Below are 24,759 nucleotides of genomic sequence, written 5' to 3' on the forward strand. Positions count from 1 at the left end.
ACAGCTTTATTATAGAGGCTAGAAAGGGAAAAATACTTTACTTTGGTTACAAACAAGATTTAAGTTGTAATTGCCTATAGGTAGCTAATTATTCTACTGATGTACCAAATGCTGACTCTTTCAGGAAACGTCATACTGAATTTAAGATCACAGATTAAGTTTTCTACGTACAGCTTCATCCAGAACCAGGAATCTAACTTGAGATAAATTCAGCTTTCCTGCTGAAACCAAATCATCCAGTCTTCCAGGAGTTCCAACAACAATATCCACCTGTGAAACAGGCAGGAACATGAATCGGTCCCATAACTAACTGGAGACAATATCAGCTTAGTCTTGTTTGAAGATTGAGACAGTTTTCTGTATGATGCCCTACATTCTATTAATTATAACTTCACAGAATTCTAGAGTAATTTGGCTTGGAGTTGCTTTAAGCAGTTGCCAAGTAGAATCTCTAGTACGTTCAAAGAGAGATTTCACCACTGTGGCCGGTTGACGTTGCCCCCTTAAGAAAGGGAATATGGTGGACGGAAGTTGGTAAACGGAAGGAATAGTCTAAACAATTTCATTGGTGAAGTGGGAGGAAGCACCTTCGGAACTGGGAGTGAACTGGACATTTCCTGGACTTTTCTATCAGTCTTGCTTCCGCCTCTTCTCCGTGCAGCAGCTTTCTGTGCTGGGCTTTCTGCCAAGGCCTTGGCCTTGAAGACAGATAAAGGCCGGTATATTAACTCCCTTCCAATTAACACAAACTGCTTCTAACATTTTTTTTTTTTTTCCTCTCTTTTCTCTCTCTTCCTATCCCACTCTGGGGAAAGGGGGGGAGAGAGGGGAGAGCGGAGGTGGGGGACCCCTCTGCCTTAAGGGGGTCACTTTCATTTCTGTGTTACTCTGTTGTATATCTTTGTATATATTGTAGATATTGTAAATTTGTAAATAATACCCTGCAAACCCTACATTGCTTTGTAAATATAGCTCCACTGCTTTGCTAATTCAGCTTGTGAGGTTTTTTTTTTCCTTTCCCTTCAATTTTTTTTTCCCTTTTACCTTACAAGGGGGAAGGGAGGAGGCTTCTTGGCCTTACCCTCTCCATCCCACGACAACCACCTCTCTGAAGAGCCTGCATTTTGGTTCTGCAGTCATTTCATTAACAGAATCTGTCTTTGGCAAGAAGCCTTCCCTTATTTTGTGACATGTTCTGCCCTGCTCCCTCTCCTGCACCACAAGCTCTTTAACTTTGTTATCTGAAGTCAAACAGATCTGTTTTCAAATGGGGATGAAATAAATTCAGCTTCTCTCACTGTGGAAGTACACATATCAAGTCCATCAACTGTAGAAATAACAAGGTTCTGCCAGATGGTAGGGTTCACTGGTGGCATGCACCTGGAAGTCTAGCAAATTCAAACCTGCTTAGCAGAAAATTTGTATTTTGCCACCTAAAATTGCTGGAAATCAGTAGTGACGTGTTCTTACTTCCAAAAGCGAGTCTTGAACAACAAAAAAAATAAATTACTATGGCATCCCTACAGCATGACTGAATATCCCATGCTGCTGAAGATACATCGCATGCTTCTATGTAGGACTAATTTGTGGTGTAGGTTGAGCTTGAAAACTGAAGGTCAGCTGTATTCACATCAACGTGAAGCAGAACTTAACAGGGAAACTGTCTCTATTCTAATCTTGTAAACCAAGGAGTAATGGCAATAATTACATTTTTGTTTTGAAATTTTCAGAAGTACTCAGGCTTCAACAAAATTTGACAAAAGACTGTGTTTGTATTGTCAATTGTCTTGGAAGCAGAGGAACAAATGCTAAACCAGTGCAACATGAACTTGCTAGAAAACATACAACCTTTTTTGATCAGGTTTAGAGAAGTTAAAAGTAGAAACATTACTATTCTCTAGCAACACTGAATTATTCAGAATCCAAACTATTAAATCATGAGCAAAAAATACAACTTACTCCTTGTTCCAGCACAGAGAGTTGATCTCTTGCAGCAACACCACCAATAATCAGCAGTTCCCTAAAATTAACATCAACATACTCTGACATATGATAATTTATTATATTCAGAAGATATACTGACATATGGTCAAAAAAGGATTTTTATTTTTAGTAGCTGACAACAGCTCTGAAGAGTAATTTTAAGAACAAAATAACAGAAAGAAATTAGTTTTAAAACTTGGCTCTTCATATGTAGTATATTGCATTTTAATTTCAGAAGGGAAAGTTTTGTTACCCAATTGTATTTTGATGGGATTACTTTATCACGGTTGTATTAAAGTGTTAATGTGTTTAACCAATTTAATTTAAAAGATTCATCTGTTCCTTAAAACTCTCAAATGTAACTCAGTTTAGTAAGTTTTCTGTGTTCTTTAAAGGTAGATATACAAGTAACAATAAACTAAATGAACTTACATTATAACTTGCCTCTCCCCATTGCTATGTCCTTGCAATTCTGACAAAAGCACTCTTGTAAATGGATTGCAGTTTAGAATATTAAAATATTTAAATTTTATAAGCACAGTGAAAAGCAAAAATAACTCTGGACTTAAGTAGCTTGTAGATGATTCGCCTTTCAGAATTACATCCCCATGCTAATCACAACATATGTCCCCTGAGCATACTAACATAAACAGAGCAGACCTTGCATGTAATTACTTGTTGGAGATGGAAAACAAACCATGTGAGGGCAGGAGCACATGGGAGGCACAGGAAGATGCTCAGAAAGGAAAGGCAGTAAAGCAGAAGATATGCTTTCCTTGATTAAAACCACTAGGTATCATACATGTTTGATAATCTGAATCAAAAAAAACTGATTGGATCTGTCATACCAGAAATATAGTCCATGGAGAAAACATTAAAAAAACCCTAGCTGTAAAGTCAGGTTAGTTGGTAGCAGGTATTACTGGGCTATTATCAGTAGCACTGCAGATGAGGGTCCACACAGCTGAAGTGAAACACCTCCCCATTTCCCATATCACATCCAACAACACCATAGACAGAATTGTAACAGATACCCTGTTACCTTAATTTGGGATTGTCAACATATTTTTTGAACTGCTTCACGTTGTTCAAAGTTTGTTCTGCTAGCTCTCTTGATGGTTCCACAATCAATGCTTTAGGAGCATTTGGAAGGTTCTGTGTTTGAACCACTTGTGCACTTCCTAAGTAATTTAAAAAAATATAAAAATGTTATCAAGAAATTAAATTCTTTTCCTGGAATTTTTTATAGGAAACAATCTTAGATTTTCTACTAATAATCTAAAGTGTCATGAACCCAAATGCTCCATTAAATATTATATATTGCTCACTCAATTATGAATAGCTGTAAATTAATATTCAGGGAATACAAGTAAATTTTGCCATGATATTGGATACATGCCATGAGACAGTCAAACTTGACAGGCATCTGAGAAACCTGATCTAGTTAAACATGTCCCTGCTTACTGCAGGGTAACTGAACAAGATGATCTTTAAGGGTCCCTTCTACCCCAACAAATTCTATGATTCTGGCTATGTAGCCTAACTGATTTTATTGCAGAGCTTAAGGACACACACTTATTTTTAAGGTAATACTGCTGAGTAACTTAGCTTAACTTCTTTTTATCTGATGCATTTCTGAATTCAAAATGTTAGACTATTAGTGGCTTAAATGAAGAAAATTTGGAATACTTCCTAAAAAGCACTTATATTGCTATAAGATCTTGAACACAACAGTAATGAAGCAATTAAAGTGAGCAAAAGATCCTTGGTAAAACAAAAAAACAAACAAAAACAAGGAAATGAAAATAAAGACTATACAATCAAGGAATCAAGGGAAGCTTAAAAACCTGACCTACCTGAGTGTTGTGATTTTACAACACTACCATCAGGGGCCTTGCAAAGACCAATATAGCCATCTTTTGGTGGAAACTTGAAATCTTCTTCACCAAAATTGAATTTCAATTCAGCATTCTAGATTTCAACAGTTAGGTCATATGGACAGATTGGAGATATCAGTAAGACAAAATGAAAAACAAAATTCCTTAATTTCCTCATCAGAAACAGCCGGAGGAAGAGGAGGGGAAGATGGTCTACCTTCTCATGTTACAAGCTTCTATTCCCCAAATTGTCTATAACCTCCCAGACATTTTATTTTGTGTAATTTTAGCTCTTAAAACTTCTCTTCTACATCAAAATATTCCCGTATCTACAGAAACATTTTTTTGAACTTTTGTTTCAATGACAAAAGACAGTCAAAAAAAAAAACAAAACAAACACCAAAGACCAAACTCCACATTTTTGGATTTGTACATGTCTGTCTGCCAAAATGTTTTAATAAAACCTTTACTTGGCAAGAGATTATCCCAGGGAGACCAACTCCAGAAAGACATAACTCAACCATTACAGTAATGTATTCATGAGAATAAATGGAACAGGGATTTGGCTTTCACGTTATCTACTTTTCTCTGATCAAAGTTTAACACAGACAAGATAGAATAGAATGGACAAGTAATTCTTGGTACCAGCTCTATCTTTCTATTCAAATTTAAGTACTTAAATATCAAATGTTTAAATTAAAGTTTAACTGAAACAATACTTGTCAAAGCTAACACAGTGTGGTGACCACTCTAGTATTGAAATACTAGCAGACCAAAGGAAGAGTGTATAATTACAGTAATCGTAGGCAGCTCTATAAACACTATAGGTAAGTAGTCAGTTACTAGATCTAGAATGAATTTCATCATCTTACACATCTGTGACATTCCTAAGTTACCTTCAGCACACAAGCTGCAAAAAGTGCTTGGTTCTTTATGTGTGGTGGGATTTCAAATGCAAGGCCAAGGTCCTTCCCTGAAAGCAGGGTTAGTTCAGTCAGACTCCAGAGTATGTGTGTTCCTTCTCCCTGCCCCACCCACAAGGCAAGCATCTCAAACTCCCAATAAGAAAAAACTAAAACTTACCATTTTTGGAAAATTTTACTTGTCCTTTATCTATGTCCAGGTAACACCCAATTGTAGCATGCATAGTGAATTCCTATAACAAGAAGTTTGAAAAGCAAAGAGATTTTAGTGTTCACTGTATTAAGAAAATTTATAATCTTATGCTTATAATCTGTATCTTATATGCTTATAATTGTATCCTTACAACCTATCAACTTTTAGCTTTCCCACTTGTCCCTACTAAATTCTAATTTTTCAGAGGAGCAAGTTCATTCATTTCAATACCACTGTAAATGGCATGTATACATACTTTGATTTGATATCCTCAGTAAACTGCCCAATTTATCTTAGATATTTAAACATTGATTGCTCCTTTAAATTCATTTTAAAAACAAACACTCTGCCAATGATAAACTTAAGTCATTCACCTGGAAGTATTCTGCATTATGGAAAAGTGCATTTATCTTGCTTTTATTAGCCAATCTAAATCTAAGCTCAGAGCACCAAACATGGTGACAGAAACATATTTTCACTATTTAAAAAGGCTTAATTCTTGCAGGATATATGCATGCTATGTACACTTAAGTGTGCATTTAAATAACTTCAAGTCTGTTCACTGTAAAGATATTCAATGAAATCTGTGTATTATAAAGTGTTTCTAATTTTACAGCCCAGAAGTCACTACTACAAATAAGCTACATTACAAAAACCATAGAAGTTGCAAGTTTATGGCACTAACAATTCATTAATACTACGAAAAGACTTGTTTCTGCTGTATTATTCATATTTTAATAAATTATGTTCACAAAACCCACCACAGATATTGCTGGTAGAGATTTTTAGAGGTGTATATTAAGGTAAACAGTTCTAAAGGCAAACTCAACTCAAGAGCCTGAAATAAAAGAGCATGACTCTCTAAATCTTATTAGCATTTAAGTATGTGTTTTGACATTAGAGCAAATTACTTTAACTACTAGCAGACAGCATACAGTGCCCTCACTGAGGCATTCACCAATGTATACAGATGGGCTAGTATTGTTCTAAGACTTAAAGAAGTCAAGAAATAAATCCCAAGAGATCAGTGAACCTCTAACCTGTAATGCAGTTTAGCCACAATCACAAGCCTCAAACTGATAATTGCTTTAGTTAAACCTGTTAACATGTTTTTATCAAAAAAATGTTTCAGTGCTTTGCAGTACTTTTGCCCAGTGATCATACCTTAAAAGTAAGCTCTACTACAAAAGACAGAATCAACATGCAAAACTTTTAATCGTGTTGCTGCCAGTTATCAATACAAGCTTACCTCACCGTAGCTGTCAAACTGCTTGTTGTGAGATTTCTTACCCGTGCCACCAAAGCCAAAGCCAAATTTATCAGTGCCTGAAGACAAGACAATGTACACCTTTTAATGTTTTTGGTCGACAGGTTGCATTTTCCCCAGTCTTTGTATAGGCAACTGAAACCTCTAAAACTATCATTTAAAAAACAACAAAACCAATAAACAAACAAACCCACCCAACCATGACAAAGCCTTACAGTGCTAACTAAAGACTTCCAGCTTTGATATATGCTACACTAGAATTTTTGTATGAGTGTGTTAGCTCATTTTAATAGTCTCCAATTATGTTAATTTAAAAAAAAAAATATAACTACAAGATTAACAAACATTGCTGCCACCTAAGCAGATTTCCATTTACAAGAACAACATATGGACAAAGTTTTAAACTGCCCTGTATTGCTATCCTTCCAAAGGAGTCCATTCTCTGCAAGACCTAGAACAGGACTCAACCATTCCATGCAAATATGAAAACTGTCTATGGGATTCTTCTTTTGAAGGACACTCACCCAAATCTAATGAAGCCTGCATAGTTGACCAACCAACTCTGCACAAGCCTTGGTCATGACAGCAAACTTCATAGTAGTATTTTCCTTTAAAAGAGAAAGACAGTATCTAAAATTTAACACCTAATTTAACTTTCATCAAGGTGATTCAGTTTGTCTACTTCCAAGACCATGCAAATCCAACACTTCCATCCCTGCTGAAGGCTTCATAAAACCCTCTATTGTGTTGGCATGAAATGGTTCTGTTAGTATCTATCTATCTGTATGTAATGAAGAAACAGATTATGAGAGAAAAAGATACATGCTGAGGGATAGTGTGTGAAAGGCTCCCAAGAAGTGGTAAACCAGAGAGACCAGTAGTTTTACTGGATGCACAAGAAATTATCAATTTGGAACACTAGGGGTCTGCCAAGTCATTGCATGACCACCAGCATGCACTGGTATTAATTGATTGTGTAACCTGAACCACATCCAACAGAGTGCTATGTACAGACAGCCTAGAGTATTATCTGCACATCTGATGAAATGAAACTGAGGGACTTTCTGAACACCCATCTAGAACTATTGGAGTATGACACTACTTCTGAGTAAAGACTGGGGTTGGGCTCTCAACTGTTGTTCCAAACATGTAGCTATGAAATTTTTCCATGTAAGGCAACAACTGAAAGTAGTGTGAATAGCTAATTCTTATTAATAACAGCTTAATAAAATATAGTGACTATTGGTTATGATTCCGTCTCCTCCAACTCAATCGCTAGTCAGGGAAAAGGTACATTTACCACACATGGAGAGCAAAACAGAGGTATCTATCATTCCCAAGTCTTCAGCTAGCAGTAGACATACTAATAGCACATTTGCTTGGATGAAAGTAAGTTTTAAATGCAAACAGCTACATTAACAACAGGTGAAAAAAGGCATTTTAATAGTCTCAAAACCACATAATTTTATATCTACCTTTAGTCACACCTCTAGTTGCTCTGCATCCATGCCATTCTTTTACCTCCCTGCTTTGACAGCACAAACCATCTGATCCAATTGCTGAAAATGACAAAGACAGTTTCAGTTAAAGACATTGCCTAATTCTTTTATAGGAAATTTTCATGCATACTTTTTTTCCACCAAGTGACCATTTGGATAACTCACCAAAAGCTGATCCTCTGTCATATGGGTTCATTTGCCATTTATTGAGCACTAAGTTTAAAAGACAGACATAAAAAGCACTCACTGTTCTACAAAATCCAGGATGATAATATTTTATCTATGTTATACTAAATTAAAGGAAAAAAAATAGTATTTAATGGCAAATTAGATTAACTTTACTTTGGGAAGTAATGGAATAAAACTCAGAGTATGACATAAAAAAAGCAAACAACTTACCTGCACCACCAGTTTTAATTGTTGCTTTCCCTTTCCTTCCCTCCATCTGATCCTTCAGTGTTTCATAAACAATCTGGATAACTGGAATGCTAAAAGCCTAAAATGGGAAGTTATTTTCATTCCACAATTTATATAGATATGTCTGGATGTACAGTCAGCCTAGTTTTCAGATGCAATAGCCATAGTCAGAACACTTCAAAACATGTCTACTAACTAATAATAATGTAACTAATACTAGTTAAATATAAACATGGACTGATGTAATTGTTACTCAGTATATAAACATACACACAAACCACCTCTCACCACTTAAAGACTTCTACTGTCTAGTAAGAAATTTATTTACTTACACCAGTTTTCCCACTCCCTGTTTCAGCAGCCTATTAGAAGAAAAATTTAAGAGTTTAACCAGAATTGCAACTTAACCTGTAAGGACAATTTTACAGTTCTATTCTAACCTACAAAGTTTACTTTTACTTCTGCATAATACTTAGAGTAATGTCATTGCTTCATGCAATTAGATTGAAAACAATAGAGTATTTACAATAGACAAAGCACCACAAACTAAGATCTCACACAGTCCCACCAGAAAACTATGCATGTCCATTTTCTGGAGGCACTACAGAAGATTAAAGGAAGTACTACTTCAGTTTCCAAATAAAGAACACAAGAGATCTGCAAAAGACATGATGAGCAAGGCACACTAATCTGGTACCTTTAAGGTTATCAATACAGAAGCATTTGAGTAGTCAGAATCAGTCATGTTCACATATTTATGACAAAAAAGGGCAGTAAATGAAGTCAGAGAGCTCTCATTCATGTGGCAATGCCTGTAAAGTAGTCAGAAAATAAAGCCTAAAAAGAATTCCATCAATAAGAACAGTTGGAAACACACCAGGAACTCAAAGAGGATTTTAGCTAAAGAATGTATTTTCCATTGAGGATGAACAGGAGACCTAACTATGGAAGCTTCTGGAAAGAAAGGAACTGATTGTGCAGGCAACAATTAAAAAACAGACTTTCTAGGAACAAGGCAATCCTGCATACATACCATAAGCACATCACCACCTCCCAGGATCAGTGGGATGGATTCTGCTTGGATATCTGTAGGAAGACTGCGGGAAAGAACACATTAACAGAAATCTATGTTATCAGTAGAAAAATAGGATTTCTACATACACAGGAACTCACAGAAACCAATCACCTGCAAGATGGGAAATAGCAAGTAAATACTGTTGTTCTTGGCTTGCAGCTAAAGAAGTGAAAGGGATTCCATTTACACAGAGACTTTGGAATGGGAGGTGTACTTTGAGAGGAAACACCTAGTGGATTCTGCTGTACGCTGACAAGCTGGCTGCACCTCACTTCGCTACACTTAATTATAAAACATACAGATTAATTATACGTTCTGTTTTTAATCAAGCAACTTTCATTTTTAAAGCCACTTACAGAACGCTCATTTACCAGATTCCTACTCAGAACTGAAAAAGAAAGTAAAGATAACCAAATGTAACCAGCATTTTTAGAACAATCACAGCTATATACATATAAGAACAGAACTACATACAATAAGACTGTCCATAGTGATAACATTATGTATGACAACTCAAAACAAACTCTTAAGTCACATATTTCAGCCAAATGAGTAACTGAACCCAGGAAAAGTAACTTTTGTAAGAGATTGACACACAAGCATCAACTCTGAAGAATACAAATTCAGGCCAGCCTAGAAAACACTTACTAAAGCAGCATCAATTATGTGATAGTACTCCTTCAATAATCTCACAATATATAAACAAACCAGAAGCACAGAGGTAGAAGCTTTTATCAAACAAATGGTAACTAAGTATGATCAGTCATGCTTTGCTTGTCCAAGTTTAAATGTTAACACTACAGTTATAATTTGTGTTTTCAGCCACTCACACTACAAGTAAGTGCTTGATATGCTTTGTTTCAATGTGAGAGCAGATGTATTTTAAGAAGCATGCTGTATATTTTTGAAATGCAAATTAGATTTCACCAGACTCAAATGCATTCCTACTTACAGCCAGTCCATTTCCTCCACTGCTTGAGCTATCTCAGGCATAACACCCATTTCTGTAAGACAAGAAAAAAGGAACAGTGTTATTTACCTCAACACAGCACGAAAGATTTTCAAGTGTCAAGGCTTCCAAATACAGACAAGAATAATAACCCATTCTTTTTGGGAACAGTACACACAGTCTTCTCTATGGAATAAGTGATAAATCAGAAACCTTCTCCCTTTCACATATACAAATTTGACAGATGTTCCCACTTAGAACAGAGTAAATCATGCAAACACTAGGCACAGGGGCAGGTGCTGGCACAGCAGCAAAGCAAACACACTGGGAGCCCAGTACCATTTCAAGGATAAAGTACTTATCTTTGCACATTTAAGAAACTGCCTATACAGGCAACATGGAAGACTTTGTTAGTCACAAACATCCTAACTCTCTCCTACAGTTGAGATAAAAATAGTTTTTGAAGAAAAGCCAACAAAAAACCAAAAACTTTTATAAGGAGTTAAATTTGAGATGCCTAAGGTTTTTTTCATGCAATCTTGCCTTATACCCTTACAGCATATGTATTAAGTATATGACACTTATTTTCATAGTTACTAATCACATTCAGCTTTGAAAGGTTATTTTTCCTTTGACATCCCTTTCAACAAACTCCTATCAAGGTCTAATGGTTATACCTCAGGCAGAAGTTTAATGTGATGCCATACAATGTCTGTATTTTGATTAAAAGAAAAAGTTAAAGAAAAGAAACCTGATCAGAAACATGATCAGTTTCACATATATCACACACATGTATGCACAAAGAGTTGGGCTGACATATATGGATCTATACAGCCAAATCTTCCTTTTGCTATAATACAAATGCTGCAAGAAGTGGGTTTTATTTGCAACAGGATTTCAGAAAGCTTTAATATTTTCAAGTGTTCTGTAGTCTACAAGTCTATACATTCCACAAAAGCAAAAAGGTTTGCGCATAGCGATAAAAATCGCTATTGATTGCGCTATGACATTTTCCTCAACTACAATCAAATTAATCCTTTTGTCTAGCATCTGTATGCATCTCTGGATGTATGGAAGAAGCTTCAGCATTTTCCCTCATGATTACGTATAAATAACTCAGTCTCAAGAAACGAATTAAAAGTCTTATATACACTAGAACTCCATAGTACCCTACTGCTTGTCACCTATGCATGCACATGTGATGGTGGTACAAACTGCGATGCTTCCTCTATCAGTTTTGTGATTACAGTTTACATACATATTTCGAACAGTATCACAGACCAGAGCTACAGCACTGCCACACATAAAGCATTTCTGATGAATCTCCTTTTATAGAAACCAGTCAGCCTGAGGAACGAGTCTGACTTCTAATTAACGCCATTTATCGGACACAAGTATACCACATATGCAATAAAATCGGGAAATCCACTTTGATTACTACTTCTGAAGGCCTGCGGCAGATCGAGGAGGCGGAAAGAGCTACAACACTATAGGCCTCTCGATCTTAAACCTGCTACGTGGTAGTGACAGACTGCGGGGAGCCTGCACCAAGGACAGGCCCGAAGAGCTGAGCACGGTGCTAATGGGCCCCGTTTGCCGCAGCGAGACCGGGAACCGACACAATCGCAAAGCGCCAGCAAGTGTAGAGACGTTAGACTCTCTCCGTAGTCTACTGCCAGTCATATAACCGACACCCCCACCCACCCCAACGTACCCGAAAACGCCGCCATCTTGACACCACCAACGCCGCCTCGCACCACGACCCACAGTGCGCAAGCACCGAGCCCGTCCGCGGGAATTGTACGCCGGCTGGGAATCAGGAGACCCTGAGCCCGTTCGTGGCTTTTTGATGCCGGGTCGAACGCTGAAGGCACCGCGCCGCGCGTTCCGGCCCCACCCCTCTATGCACCCTTCGTGCACAGGGACGGGCACAGACGTAACCCTACAGCTGACACAGCAAGAAGAAACTAGTTTTGCTCTGTGTTGCAGATTTTTAGGGTACACTCTGATCACATGCTCAGAATTTCACCACATTTCTGAAATCATGGCATGTTTTTTTCCCCCCTACTGCAATTCAAAGTTCGAGTGTATCTGTGGTATCGGGACTCATAACCTATGTTTTGAACACGAAGTGTGTGTTTACAATGGAACTCTACATTTGCACACAACACTGGTATCTTTTCATTTTGTTGATGTGATTCACATTGGCATAGTTTGATACAATCAATACGTTTGGCAGAAAGTATTTAGGATTTTATATGGACAAAAGCACCTCCACACACAGATAATGCACCAATTAATGTTTTTTAGACACATTAAAGGGTGTTACAGTTTGAGCTGGGTGCCCCCCTGCAGTGTTTACTTCCTGTGTCCAGAAATCCAGCCCAGGGGTGGACACAGGAAATTATGTAGTATTTCATACCACAATCCTTTGCACCACTATAAGATCCAGTGCGGAGTCTAGCACTGTCTCTTTTCTTCCTCCTCCGTCAGCCGGTAACTGGGGAGATGTCTCCTGGCTTTGGGCCTGGCTAGGCCCAAGGCCACGGGGGGATGGGCAGTCTCAGATCTGGCCAGCTGAGACTAGCCTAGCAGTGGGAGGGGGAAGAAGGAGCCCTGGGGGTCTCGGATGTACCCTCAGGTGGGGATGGGGTCTCTCTGGGTCTGCTTTGGGATTTTGCTTTGTCACTCTGCTTTTGTTTTTCTGTAAAAGTTCACTGCTTTCTATTTAAACTTTCCATCACTTTTGCAATCCGTTTGTCTGAGTGTTTATCTCTAGCAGGGGTGGGGAAGGGGGCTGCCTCTACCCAGCACATTCTTGGTAGCAGAGGATGGTTAAGGTGGGCAGAGGGTTTGCCCCCAACCCCTTTACAAAGGGGATGCATCTTTCTCCAGTTTTTAAAGAAGTTTCCCCAAATCTGCACAATCTGTTTCTAGGATAACCTCTAGTGAAGTTTAAAAGCAAGAATTTCTAGGATGTTAATATAAATATAAAAATAAAACTAGATTGCAAATGCATTTGTCTGCTAAGTGAAAGTCACAGTGTAAGGAAAGCAACATTATAAAATACTACCTTACTGTTTTCCGTCACGAACCACAACTTTAATCTTTTCTAAGGCAGTCCTCTGGCAAAGACACATATAGTTCAAAAGGCTGAATAAAGGACAGCATCTCTGATCATGTAGTTTTCTTGATTACAGTATTGCAATCTGAGTAGTGGTTTTGTCAGAGAGGTGACCTAGAGAATGACACACAAGAGACTCGGTAAGTTTCTTGTATTATGCTTCTATTCTGGCGTGCCTGAAACAGGTAGAATAATTTCAAAAGACCTGTGTGTCTTCAGAGAGTTTTGGGCAAACTTTTATACAAAAAGTTATCTGTCTATAATGACAGAGGTATGTTAATATTTCACAGAAAAGTCCAGATGCTTCCTATCTATACAAAGCTTATCTATCTAAAAATAGCAGAAGTACACATATCATGCAGGTGTCCTTTATCTTATACAAAAGATCATCTTGTCCAAGACTAACAGAAGTAAATCACTGAAAAATCCTGCTATTCCTTATCTATCCAAAGGCTGTCTGCCAACCCCTCTCCCCCTCCCTGCATTCCAGCATTTCAGCTAACAAGCGGAAAATTCTTATCAACTCTGTTATTCTGTTAACGAAAATTTTCTGTTCATCAATTCCCCCCCTTTCTTACAGCCAAGAGTATATTCCTATACTATATTTTCTTAAAATAATGTCCTGTTTCCAGCTCATGCCTGAGTTTATAATTTTTATACTTATGGTAGGATTCTACACTACTCTTTCCAGTACACATAATTATCTTAATCAAAACTAACAGTAATATTATTAATAAAATAATCATTCCAATTCCCAGCAACAACTGTTTAAGCCAGAGTATATTGGGCATCCATGAGGTTAACTCTTCCCAGAGGTCTGATAATCCATATGTTGTATCATCCTTGCTCACCTCATGTAATACTTTCCCCTGTTCCCATATATTTTGTACATCAGTTTTAATTTGTCCTGATTTATCTACATAGGTGCAACAAGTGGTGGTTATCAAGGTACACACCCCTCCCATTTCAGCTGTAATAATATCCAAAGCCAGCCTGTTTTGCAGTGACACACTGCTCGCAGACTTAACTTCCACCTGCAGATTCTGCACCGCATCAGCTGCTGAATTAGCGATGATTTCCATTGTAGCTGATATATTTACTATTGCTTTTTCAAGTTGTGCAACGCCTAATGCAGGGAACAATGCTCGAACAAAACTGTGATATCCAGTATTGTATCTAACAAGGGGATTTGCTGTCCTTCTGTGTCTTCTCCAAAGAGTTCTCCAATATCCTCTAGGCAGGATCTCATGATGGACAGTGATTTGTGGGGTTAAGTAGCCTGCAGTGCAAACTCCTGTCCATTTTGGGGGTAAGCTTTTTCTGGCATGCCCATCCCCACATAACCACCAATATCTATAAGGGAGTAAGCAACTAATTTGACTTAATAGGGCTACACCAGCCCCTACAACATCCAGCCTGTTTTCTTTAGAAGAGGTACAGCCATTTCCCTGAACCCATGGATTGGCACCTGAGACTTCTCCAGGGGAAGAGTAATTCCAGCTGCAGCCCAACCCTGTTAAATTTCGCCATCCTACCTTATTTTCACTACTTTCATTACTTTCTACAAAAAGGGTTCGTGAAGGATCTACAATTAATAAGTCAAACTTTGGACCCAGGCTTTCTGAGCTATCTTTCCCATGCTGACAATTGTGGAAGGTACTATCAGATGTAGTCACCCAGTCTGATGGCCCCCAAGTCCAATTCGTTGAGGCTTCCCCAAATAAAGGGGTCCTCATTTGGCCTCGAGGAAGTTCAGTGCATATCCAACAGTTAGAGAGATTAGTTTGCAAAGCCAATCCTTGCCTAACATTTAAGTACATATTGCCTTCCCATCTCTCAATAGTAACAATCAACAAACAAATCACAATTCTCGATACAGCTTGAGCTTCAGGGGTCCCTGGGGTTCGAGTTTCCATTCTTTTGCTGAGGTCTTCTTGACTCTGGTGTGGTGAATCCAAGCAGCTTGTTCCTTGATTTTGATGGCTGTGAAGGATGTCAGTAACACCTGATATGGTCCGGTCCACTTGGGCTCCAGAGGGTACTCTGAAATAGATCTGACATAGACATAATCTCCGGGTTCCACATCATGGACTGGTCTGTCTAACCCTCTCACATTGGTTCCAATCATCTGTTTGTTAACAATGCTCAGGTTCTTATAAATTTGCTGAACATACTTGTTCAACCTTTCCTCTCTAAATTGCCCTGGTTCAGAAGGGTCCATAGTTCCTACTACATAAGGTCTTCCAAACAGGATTTCAAATGGGCTCAACCCTTCCTTTATTCTTTGCTTAGTTCGAATTTGCAACAGGGCAATTGGTAATGCTTGTGGCCAAGGAAGGTTTGCTTCCTGTCCAATTTTTACAATCTGGTTTTTGATTAAATGGTTCATTTTCTCCACTTGCCCACTCGAATGTGGATTGTAGGGGGTGTGGAGTTGCCAATCAATCCCTAAAATTTTGCTCACTTGTTGTACCACCTTGGCCACAAAATGAGGTCCCCTGTCTGAGGAAATAGCAGCAGGTACCCCAAAACGAGGTGTTACCTCTTGTAACACTGCCTTAGTAACCTCCCGTGCTTTGTTTGTGCAACCGGGAAATGCTTCTGGCCAACCAGAGAAGGTGTCAGTGAGTACCGACAGGTACCGGTATCCCCCCTTTCTTGGGAGCTCAGTAAAATCAATTTGCCATTGTTGTCCTGGATAATTTCCTTTGCTAATTTGTCCCAGTCTAACTCCTCTTCTTACTTTGGGGTTAGCCTTAAGACACACCTCAGATTGCCGGGTTACCTGTTCGACTGTGGTGCATAACTTCCGTGCTATACACTCCTGAACCAATTTTCAATACAGGGCTTCTGTTCCCCAATGAGTCTTTGAGTGTTCCATCTGAACAAAAGCCCAGAGAAGGTTAGTGGGAATGATTAATTTCCCATCCGGTGTCCTGGCCCAGCCCTTTCCTGTCCTATTCCCCAAAAGGACTTTAATTAATTTCTGATCCTCTGTGCTATACACAGGTTCTGGCTCTTTTTGCTCAATTGACAGTTTACCATCTGGGATTAAAACAAACTCTGACACCTTTCTCCCCTCCCTGGCCACCCTTTTAGCTGTTTCATCTGCCAGTCTGTTGCCTCTTTCTTGACCAGTATTCCCTTTTTGGTGTGCTTTGCAGTGCATTATGGCTACTTTGCTTGGCTTCTGCACTGCTTCTAGCAGCCTCAGTATTTCTTCTGCATGTTTAATACCTTTTCCTGGAGATGTCAACAGTCCTCTTTCTTTCCAAATGGCTCCATGGGCATGTACCACCCCAAAGGCATACTTGGAGTCAGTCCATGTGTTTGCACTTTTCCCTCGGGAAAGCTCAAGAGCTCTGGTGAGCGCTATTATCTCTGCCTTTTGAGCAGAGGTGTTACTTGGTAGGGCTTCTGCCTCGATTACCTCTTCTCCTGTAGTTACAGCGTACCCAGCTTTTCTTTCTCCCTGGATCACAAAACTGCTTCCATCGGTGTACCAGTTATGGTCTGCCTTTTCTAGGGGTCCTTCCTTCAGGTCAGGTCTGCTGGAATAAGTGGCCTCAATTGTTTCCAAACAATCGTGAATAACTGGTTCTCCATCACCACCCTGGAGGAAAGAGGCTGGATTGACAAAGTTAGCAACTCTAATTTCTACATCATCCTGCTCCACTAGGATGGCTTGGTATTTAAGAAATCGTTGTGGAGACAGCCAGTGTCCTCCCTTGGCTTCTAGAACAACAGAGATGGTGTGTGATACTAGGACTGTGATCTTCTGCCCCATTGTGAATTTTCGAGACGCTTGAATGTTAATCGCAACTGCTGCCACAGCCCTCAGGCATCCTGGCCATCCCTTGCTTACCTCATCCAGTTGTTTAGAGAGGTATGCCACCGCCCTTCGGTAGGGTCCTAAGATTTGTGCTAGGACTCCGAGTGCTATCCCTTGGCTTTCATGGGAATACAATAAAAAAGGTTTAGTGACATCAGGTAGGCCTAGTGCTGGTGCACTCATCAATTCCTTCTTTAAGGTACGGAAAGCTTGTTCAGCTTCTCCATTCCATTGCAAGTCCTTATCAGTCTCTTTCAATAATTCATAGAGGGGTTTCACAAACAGGCCATAATTATAAATCCACAACCGGCACCACCCTGTCATTCCCAAAAAGGTTCGGAGTGCCTTTACTGTGTTTGGAAGTGGAATAGAACAGATGGCCTCCTTTCTTTCAGGGCCCAGCACTCGTTCTCCTGCTGTTAATTCATATCCCAAGTAGGTTACTTGCTGCTGTACTATTTGGGCCTTCTGTGGGGAAACTCGGTACCCATTAAGTCCCAGGAAATTCAGCATACTCACAGTCCATCTTTCACATTCCGCTCTGGTCTGGGTGGCCAGCAGGATGTCATCTACATACTGTAGCAGAACTCCGTTGCCTTCTGGCCTGTTCCACTTTTCTAATTCTTTTGCGAGCTGATTTCCAAAGTGTGGTGGGTTGGAAGGGTAAGGCCAAGAAGCCTCCTCCCTTCCCCCTTGTAAGGCAAAGGGAAAGAAAAATTGAACGGAAAGGAAAAAAAAACTCACAAGCTGAATTAGCAAGGCAGTGGAGCTATATTTACAAAGCAGTGTAGGATTTGCAGGGGAGTATTTACAAATTTACAGTATTTACAATATATACAAAGATATACAACGGAGTAACACAGAAATGAGAGTAACCCCCCTCGGCAGAGGGGGTTCCCCCCCTTTCCCCAGAGTGGGATAGAAAGAGAGAGAAAAGAGAGAAAAAAAATGTTAGAAGCAGTTCGTGTTAATTGGAAGGGAGTTAATACCGGCCTTTATCTGGTCTTCAAGGCCGAGGCCTTGGCAGAAATCCGAGCAGAGAGAGAGCTGCTGCACCGTGGAGAGGCAGAAGCAAGACTGACAGAGAAGTGCTGGAAATGCCCAGTTCACTCCCAGTTCAGAAGGTGCTTCCTCCCACTTCACCAATGAAATAGTTTAGATTATTCTTTCTGTTTACCAACTTCCGTCCACCATATTCCCTTTCTTAAGGGCACAGCCTCAAACGGTCACAGTCCACCCCTTCTAAACAATTTCATTGGCTGTTCATACTGTCCATCCAATCCAAAACGATATTTACAGTTCGTAAGTAAAGTTCATAGTCCATTCCGGCTATGCTCAGATGTAGATGATTCAAAAGTCCAAGAAAATCAGAAAATGAGAAAAATGGAAAACAGTTCATTTCTTCACCGACAAAGCGAAGAAAAGGGAAACAGGGAATCTCAGGGTCTCTTAGTTGACTCAGGGCTCTCAGGGTTCGTGCACCGTAGATGTCTCATTGATTCTTCCTTTGGACGCGATGTAGCTGTACAACAGTTTGAAATTAACCTCTTTCAGCTAAAGTTAAATTTCTTTGTGGAACACACTGAATTTCACCATTCTCTTGCATTACCCAATAAGTGTGACCCGGACCTTCAGCTGAAACCACCCCTCGGACAGGTTTAGCCTCTCCTGAGGGTGAAAATACCCAAACAGTTTTACCTAACAGATTCTTTTCTCTAACAACAGGAACTCTATCACCTTCTACTTTTCGTAGCAAATCTGAATGTACAGGTCCAGCTCGGTTCACTGAACCTCTACTATTTACCAGCCAGGTTGCTTGTGCTAAATGTTTTTCACAGTTTTTCAAAGATCCACCTCCCATGGCTTTAAGAGTGGTCTTCAACAAACCATTGTAGCGTTCAATCTTCCCTGAAGCTGGTGCATAGTAGGGAATATGGAATATCCACTCAATACCGTGCTCTTTTGCCCAGCTCTTTACAAGGTTGTTCTTGAAATGAGTTCCGTTGTCTGACTCGATCCTCTCCGGAGTTCCATGCCTCCACAGGATCTGTCTCTCCAGACCGAGAATGGTGTTGCATGCAGTTGCATGTGGAACTGGATAAGTTTCCAACCATCCAGTGTTTGCCTCTACCATAGTAAGCACGTATTGCTTACCAGAACGAGAACGTGGTAGAGTGATGTAGTCAATCTGCCAAGCTTCACCATACTTGTACTTGGACCATCTGTCACCATACCACAAGGGCTTAAGTCGTTTTGCCTGCTTAATAGCAGCACAAATGTCACAGTCATGGATGACTTGTGTGATAGCATCCATGGAAATGTCTATGGATCTGTCACGAGCCCATTGGTATGTTGCATCTCTGCCTTGATGTCCTGACGAATCATGAGCCCACCGAGCTAAGAATATCTCACCTCGGTGTTTCCAGTCGAGATCAAGATTAGAGTCCATGTCTACTTGAGAAACTCTTGCAGCTAGATCTGCCTGATGGTTGTGTTGCTGTTCCTCAGTAGCTTTGCTCTTAGGAATGTGAGCGTCGATGTGTCTCACCTTCACTGTAATTCTCTCGTTTCGATCAGCAATGTCCTGCCACAGGTTGGCTGCCCAAATGGGTTTTCCTTTCCTCTGCCAACCACTCTTCTTCCAGTTCTTTAGCCAACCCCATAGAGCATTGGCCACCATCCATGAGTCGGTGTAGAGATAAAGCTTTGGCCATCTCTCACGTTCAGCTACGTCGAGAGCTAGCTGGACAGCTTTTATCTCTGCAAACTGACTGGATTCTCCTTCTCCATCTTTCGCCTCTGCAACTCGGCGTGTTGGACTCCACACTGCAGACTTCCATCTTCGCTTGTTTCCAACAAAACGACAGGAACCGTCTGTGAACAAAGCATATTTCTTTTCATCATCAGAGAGGTCATTGTAAGGAGGAGCTTCGTCAGCACGAGTTACTTTCTCCTCTGGAGGTTTAGCACAGTTGATGCCTTCAGGCCAACTTGAGATCACCTCCACCAGACCAGGTCTTTCAAGATTTCCCATTCGAGCTCTCTGTGTTATCAGAGCCATCCACTTAGACCAGGTTGAGTCTGTGGCATGATGTGGTGTGGATCCTTTGCCTTTGAACATCCAATTCAAAACTGGTAATCTGGGAGCTAGAAGAAGTTGTGATTCAGTTCCAATTACTTCAGAAGATTCTTTTACTCCTTCATAGGCAGCTAAGATTTCTTTCTCTGTTGGAGTATAATTAGCCTCTGAACCTCTGTAACCTCGACTCCAGAAACCAAGAGGTCGTCCACGTGTCTCACCTGGAGCTTTTTGCCACAAGCACCAGGTTGGACCATTGTCACTTGCAGCCGTGTACAAAATGTTCTTAATGTCTGGACCATCTCGGACAGGTCCCAGACCCATTGCTTGAACTACCTCTTGCTTTATCTGGTCAAAGGCTGCTTGTTGTTCAGGTCCCCAGTGGAAATGGTTTCTCTTTCAAGTCACATCATACAGAGGTTTCACAATCTGACTGTATCCAGGAATGTGCAGTCTCCAAAATCCCACTATCCCCAAGAAACATAGGGTCTCTTGCTTGTTTGTGGGACTTGCCATGGTAGAGACTCTATTTACCACATCCACTGGAATGTGTCGGCGTCCATCCTGCCACCGCACTCCCAGAAACTGAATCTCTGTGGTAGGTCCTTTCACCTTTTCTCGCTTGATGGCAAAACCTGCATTCAGAAGAATGTGAATGATTTTTTTACCTTTCTCGAAGACTTCTTCAGCAGTTTTATACCAGACGATGATATCATCGATGAACTGGATGTGTTCTGGAGCACCGCCTTTCTCCAGAGCATCGTGGATCACCGCATGACAGATGCTTGAGCTGTGGATCCAGCCCATTGGCAGTCTGTTGAAAGTGTACTGGATTCCTCTCCAGGTGAAAGCAAACTGAGGCCTGCATTCCTCTGCTATGGGAATAGAGAAAAATGCATTAGCAATGTCTATGGTAGCATACCATTTGGCCTCTTTGGATTCCAGCTCATACTGTAGCTCCATCATGTCTGGTACTGCTGCACTCATAGGTGGTGTCACTTCATTCAGGGCTCGGTAGTCTACCGTCAGACACCAGTCTCCATTCTGCTTCCGCACAGTCCACACTGGACTGTTGAAAGGTGAATGAGTTTTGCTGACGACTTTCTGACTCTCCAACTGACGAATCAGATTCTGAATGGGCAACAAAGAGTCACGGTTGGTTCTGTATTGTCTGTGATGCACAGTCTGAGAAGCAACCGGCAATTTAATGTCCTGTATCTTATGTTGTCCCACAACTGCAGATTCATCAGAAAGCTCAGGTCTGGCAGATAGCTTCAATTTTTGTCCATCAATTTCTATAGAAGCTACTCCAAAAGCCCATTTGTAACCTCTAGGGTCTTTGAAACGCCCTTCTCTCAAAAATCAATTCCCAAAATACAAGGTGCATCAGGTCCAGTCACAACTGTATGCTTCCTCCATTGTTTACCAGTTAGACTTATATTAACCTCTACCTTACTTAACTCTTGAGATCCACCAGTGACTCCCAGAATAGTTATAGACTCTGATCCCTGATAATTTGATGGTATTATGGTGCACTGAGCTCCTGTGTCAACCAAGGCCCTGTACTTCCGAAATTGTGAAGTGCCAGGCCACTGGATGTACACATCCCAATAGATTCTGTTATCTCTGTTATCCCTCTCCTCCCCCTGGCGGGAGGCAGGGCACCCCCAGTTATGGGGAACATGCGCACATGTGCATTGCACATAGTTTGCAGGGTTATAACTTTGCATGTTATAACTGGAGCCACTGTTGGAGCCATAAGAGTCGTTCTGGGGAACTGTGGAAGTAACAGCTACCCTTCTGGTATTGCTACCTCGGGTTCTGCCACTTTGCAATTCCCTCAGTCTCCTGAAAAGATTAGAAGTTGGTTGGCCATCCCAGCGGTTCATGTTCTCACCAAACTGATCACGCAGAGTTATCCAAATAGTTCTACGTGATTGCCTTGGTGGTCTGTTGAATGACCTGTTTTGGAATGTCCTGTTTTGGAATGACCTCCTTGGAGGACGTGTATTCCTCACAGATGAAACTTGTATCCACCTGGAGGAAGAATTGAAATTATCCTTCTGTGCCAATTGGGATATGGAATTTCTAAATTCATCTTTTAACTCTCTTATGCAATTCTGAATATCACCAGACATCGTTTTAATGGCCGAAACCAAAGAACCACGTGTCATGCTATCCTCCAATTGTCTCGTTTGATCACTGAATTGGCCAACCATGGGAGAAGCTCCACCATAACTTCTTGATACAATTCTGCTTGCCAGAATGTTTGCATAATTAGAAGGAGCAAGCTTGATGATCTTTTTAGCAAGACCAATACCCACAGGAATATCATCAGGATTCAGGGTTTCATGTTCACCATAGAGTAGCTCTCTAACAGCAAATTCTCTCAAGTGCTTAATTCCCTCATCTATGGTAGTCCAGGGTTTAGGATTCCATGGAAGATCATCTCGGGAAGGGTATCTCAGGGCAACCACCATTAAAAGGCGTATCCAAAGATTAACCTTACCCAGAGCTCTGCCTAGATGTCTATCTATTCCATTATCCCTCGAGAGAGTTCCTAACTGAGCTGCTGACTTGTCTCCAACTGTTAGAGCCAGAGCACCTGTATCATAACACCTACTAAGCCAAGCTAGAGCTGGCTCCTTATCTGCCCTGGTGAAATCTTTACGGACATTTCGCAATTCCTCCCGTGGAGAAGAACAGTCTGAAATATCATCTTCCTCGTCTCCCTGAATTCTTTGTCCATATAATCCTGCTGTCATTCTCCTAAGGATCTCTTTAAGCTGAGAACCACCTTTGCCAGCTGCTTTCCTAACTTCATCTCTATCCTGCTTTGATCTCACTAGGTTAGCTAGATCTTTAAAACAAACCTTCTCTTCCTCCTGAGCAGGATCTTTTAGAGTAGAGGGCCCCTCACCAGGATCAGTCTCCAGCTCTTCTTCTCCATCTTTGGCCTTTCCACCTCTAGTCTTTAAAACAGCCACCTTAACTGGAGCTGTGTTTGAATTTACAGCCACCTTAATGGAAGCTGACAGGTCCTGAGATAAATCAGCTGCTGGGGTAGTGACTTCCGGTCCCACCGAGGGAGTGGGCGGAAGTGACGTTGCTCCGTTAATGGCTGACGGAGAAGAAGAAGAAGGAGAAGGAGTGGGAGAAGGAGTAGGCGCCATGTTGATACCAGCCGATGCCCTTGGCTGCTTGCCAGAATCAGCAGAGTCTTTTAGAGCTGCCTTACCAATTAACTTTTTAGCCTTCTTTTTAACTGACACGGGTTCTCCACAGTCCTCGTCACTAGATGACTCTGGGACTGATCGAGAGCCACGGCGTTTTCTTTTTGATCTAGTTTTAATAACAAAACACGCCCTGGACACCTTTTTCTCTCGCCACAAGGAATACAGAGAAAAGACATTAGTTATCACCAGCAGCAGAATTATACACATCACATAAATCACCTTTGGATCCCAGGCATCACCTAAAGTTACTCTCTCCTCAGGCGGAATCCTAAAACCCTTTATCTCAATTGGGAGAGTGGTGGAGGTAACATTCCTGTATCTCACTGGCCATAATAAATTAATACATTTTCCATACCATAGTTTAACTCTATACATAACCCACATATAAATTGTCCGCACCAAATATTTACCCAGGTAATCCAAAATCAAACCCAAACAATATCTGTAAACCAGAGCCCCCAAAATTGAAAAGAATAATCGCTCCACAAACCACAATACCTTCATGTTTGCTAATTCAGCTAGAAAACAGTAAATCAATCAAATAATAAATTAAACTAATTATCTGCCGCACGTTGGGTACGCCAATAAAAAACTGTGGTGGGTTGGAAGGGTAAGGCCAAGAAGCCTCCTCCCTTCCCCCTTGTGAGGCAAAGGGAAAGAAAAATTGAAGGGAAAGGAAAAAAAAACTCACAAGCTGAATTAGCAAGGCAGTGGAGCTATATTTACAAAGCAGTGTAGGATTTGCAGGGGAGTATTTACAAATTTACAATATTTACAATATATACAAAGATATACAACGGAGTAACACAGAAATGAGAGTAACCCCCCTCGGCAGAGGGGGTTCCCCCCCTTTCCCCAGAGTGGGATAGAAAGAGAGAGAAAAGAGAGAAAAAAAATGTTAGAAGCAGTTCGTATTAATTGGAAGGGAGTTAATACCGGCCTTTATCTGGTCTTCAAGGCCGAGGCCTTGGCAGAAATCCGAGCAGAGAGAGAACTGCTGCACCGTGGAGAGGCAGAAGCAAGACTGACAGAGAAGTGCTGGAAATGCCCAGTTCACTCCCAGTTCAGAAGGTGCTTCCTCCCACTTCACCAATGAAATAGTTTAGATTATTCTTTCCGTTTACCAACTTCCGTCCACCATATTCCCTTTCTTAAGGGCACAGCCTCAAACGGTCACACAAAGATAGTAGGGCTGTTCTTAAATCCTTGGGGCTAGACTGTCCAAGTTAATTGACACTTTCGGTTAGTTTCTGGGTTCTCCCATTCAAAGGCAAACAGTGGCTGGCTCTCAGGGGCCAGGGGTAA

General features: G+C 40.7%; 3 protein-coding genes across 3 annotated transcripts in view; all 3 read right to left on the reverse strand.

The window, feature by feature from the left end:
• The window catches only part of DDX1 (DEAD-box helicase 1), a 33,675-nt gene extending 21,627 nt beyond the window's left edge, over positions 1–12,048 (reverse strand). Inside the window, exons 1-15 of the mRNA XM_068143012.1 lie at positions 11,898–12,048; positions 10,187–10,238; positions 9,193–9,256; positions 8,492–8,521; positions 8,142–8,238; positions 7,908–7,955; positions 7,719–7,802; positions 6,768–6,851; positions 6,226–6,302; positions 4,944–5,016; positions 4,757–4,833; positions 3,840–3,954; positions 3,026–3,164; positions 1,960–2,020; positions 172–270 (exon numbers count right to left, since the gene is read on the reverse strand). Coding sequence (XP_067999113.1) covers positions 172–270; positions 1,960–2,020; positions 3,026–3,164; positions 3,840–3,954; positions 4,757–4,833; positions 4,944–5,016; positions 6,226–6,302; positions 6,768–6,851; positions 7,719–7,802; positions 7,908–7,955; positions 8,142–8,238; positions 8,492–8,521; positions 9,193–9,256; positions 10,187–10,238; positions 11,898–11,913 — 1,116 coding nt within the window. The 5' untranslated portion in view covers positions 11,914–12,048. The remainder of the gene's footprint in view (positions 1–171; positions 271–1,959; positions 2,021–3,025; positions 3,165–3,839; positions 3,955–4,756; positions 4,834–4,943; positions 5,017–6,225; positions 6,303–6,767; positions 6,852–7,718; positions 7,803–7,907; positions 7,956–8,141; positions 8,239–8,491; positions 8,522–9,192; positions 9,257–10,186; positions 10,239–11,897) is intronic.
• A 1,816-nt stretch (positions 12,049–13,864) lies between these two features.
• On the reverse strand, positions 13,865–15,043 carry LOC137443316 (endogenous retrovirus group V member 2 Env polyprotein-like). The gene has a single exon (XM_068142905.1). It carries the CDS (start codon positions 15,041–15,043, stop codon positions 13,907–13,909), a length of 1,137 nt encoding a protein of 378 aa, XP_067999006.1. The 3' UTR covers positions 13,865–13,906.
• A 1,100-nt stretch (positions 15,044–16,143) lies between these two features.
• LOC137443317 (uncharacterized) lies at positions 16,144–24,595 on the reverse strand. The gene is made up of 2 exons (XM_068142907.1): positions 24,583–24,595; positions 16,144–17,831 (listed from the first exon to the last, which is right to left on the reverse strand). The coding sequence occupies exons 1-2, from the start codon at positions 24,593–24,595 to the stop codon at positions 16,144–16,146; spliced, it is 1,701 nt and encodes a 566-aa protein (XP_067999008.1).
• Between the last annotated feature and the right edge of the window lie 164 nt (positions 24,596–24,759).

This window comes from Melanerpes formicivorus, unplaced genomic scaffold (genome assembly GCF_026170545.1).
Source record: "Melanerpes formicivorus ecotype bairdi unplaced genomic scaffold, bMelFor1.0.p_v2 SCAF_9, whole genome shotgun sequence".
Taxonomy (NCBI): domain Eukaryota; kingdom Metazoa; phylum Chordata; class Aves; order Piciformes; family Picidae; genus Melanerpes; species Melanerpes formicivorus.

What these genes read in the sequence shown, in the direction of transcription:
- LOC137443316 (XM_068142905.1), bottom strand. Translation starts at nt 15,043, where the DNA reads ATGAGGACCCCTTTATTTGGGGAAGCCTCAACGAATTGGACTTGGGGG.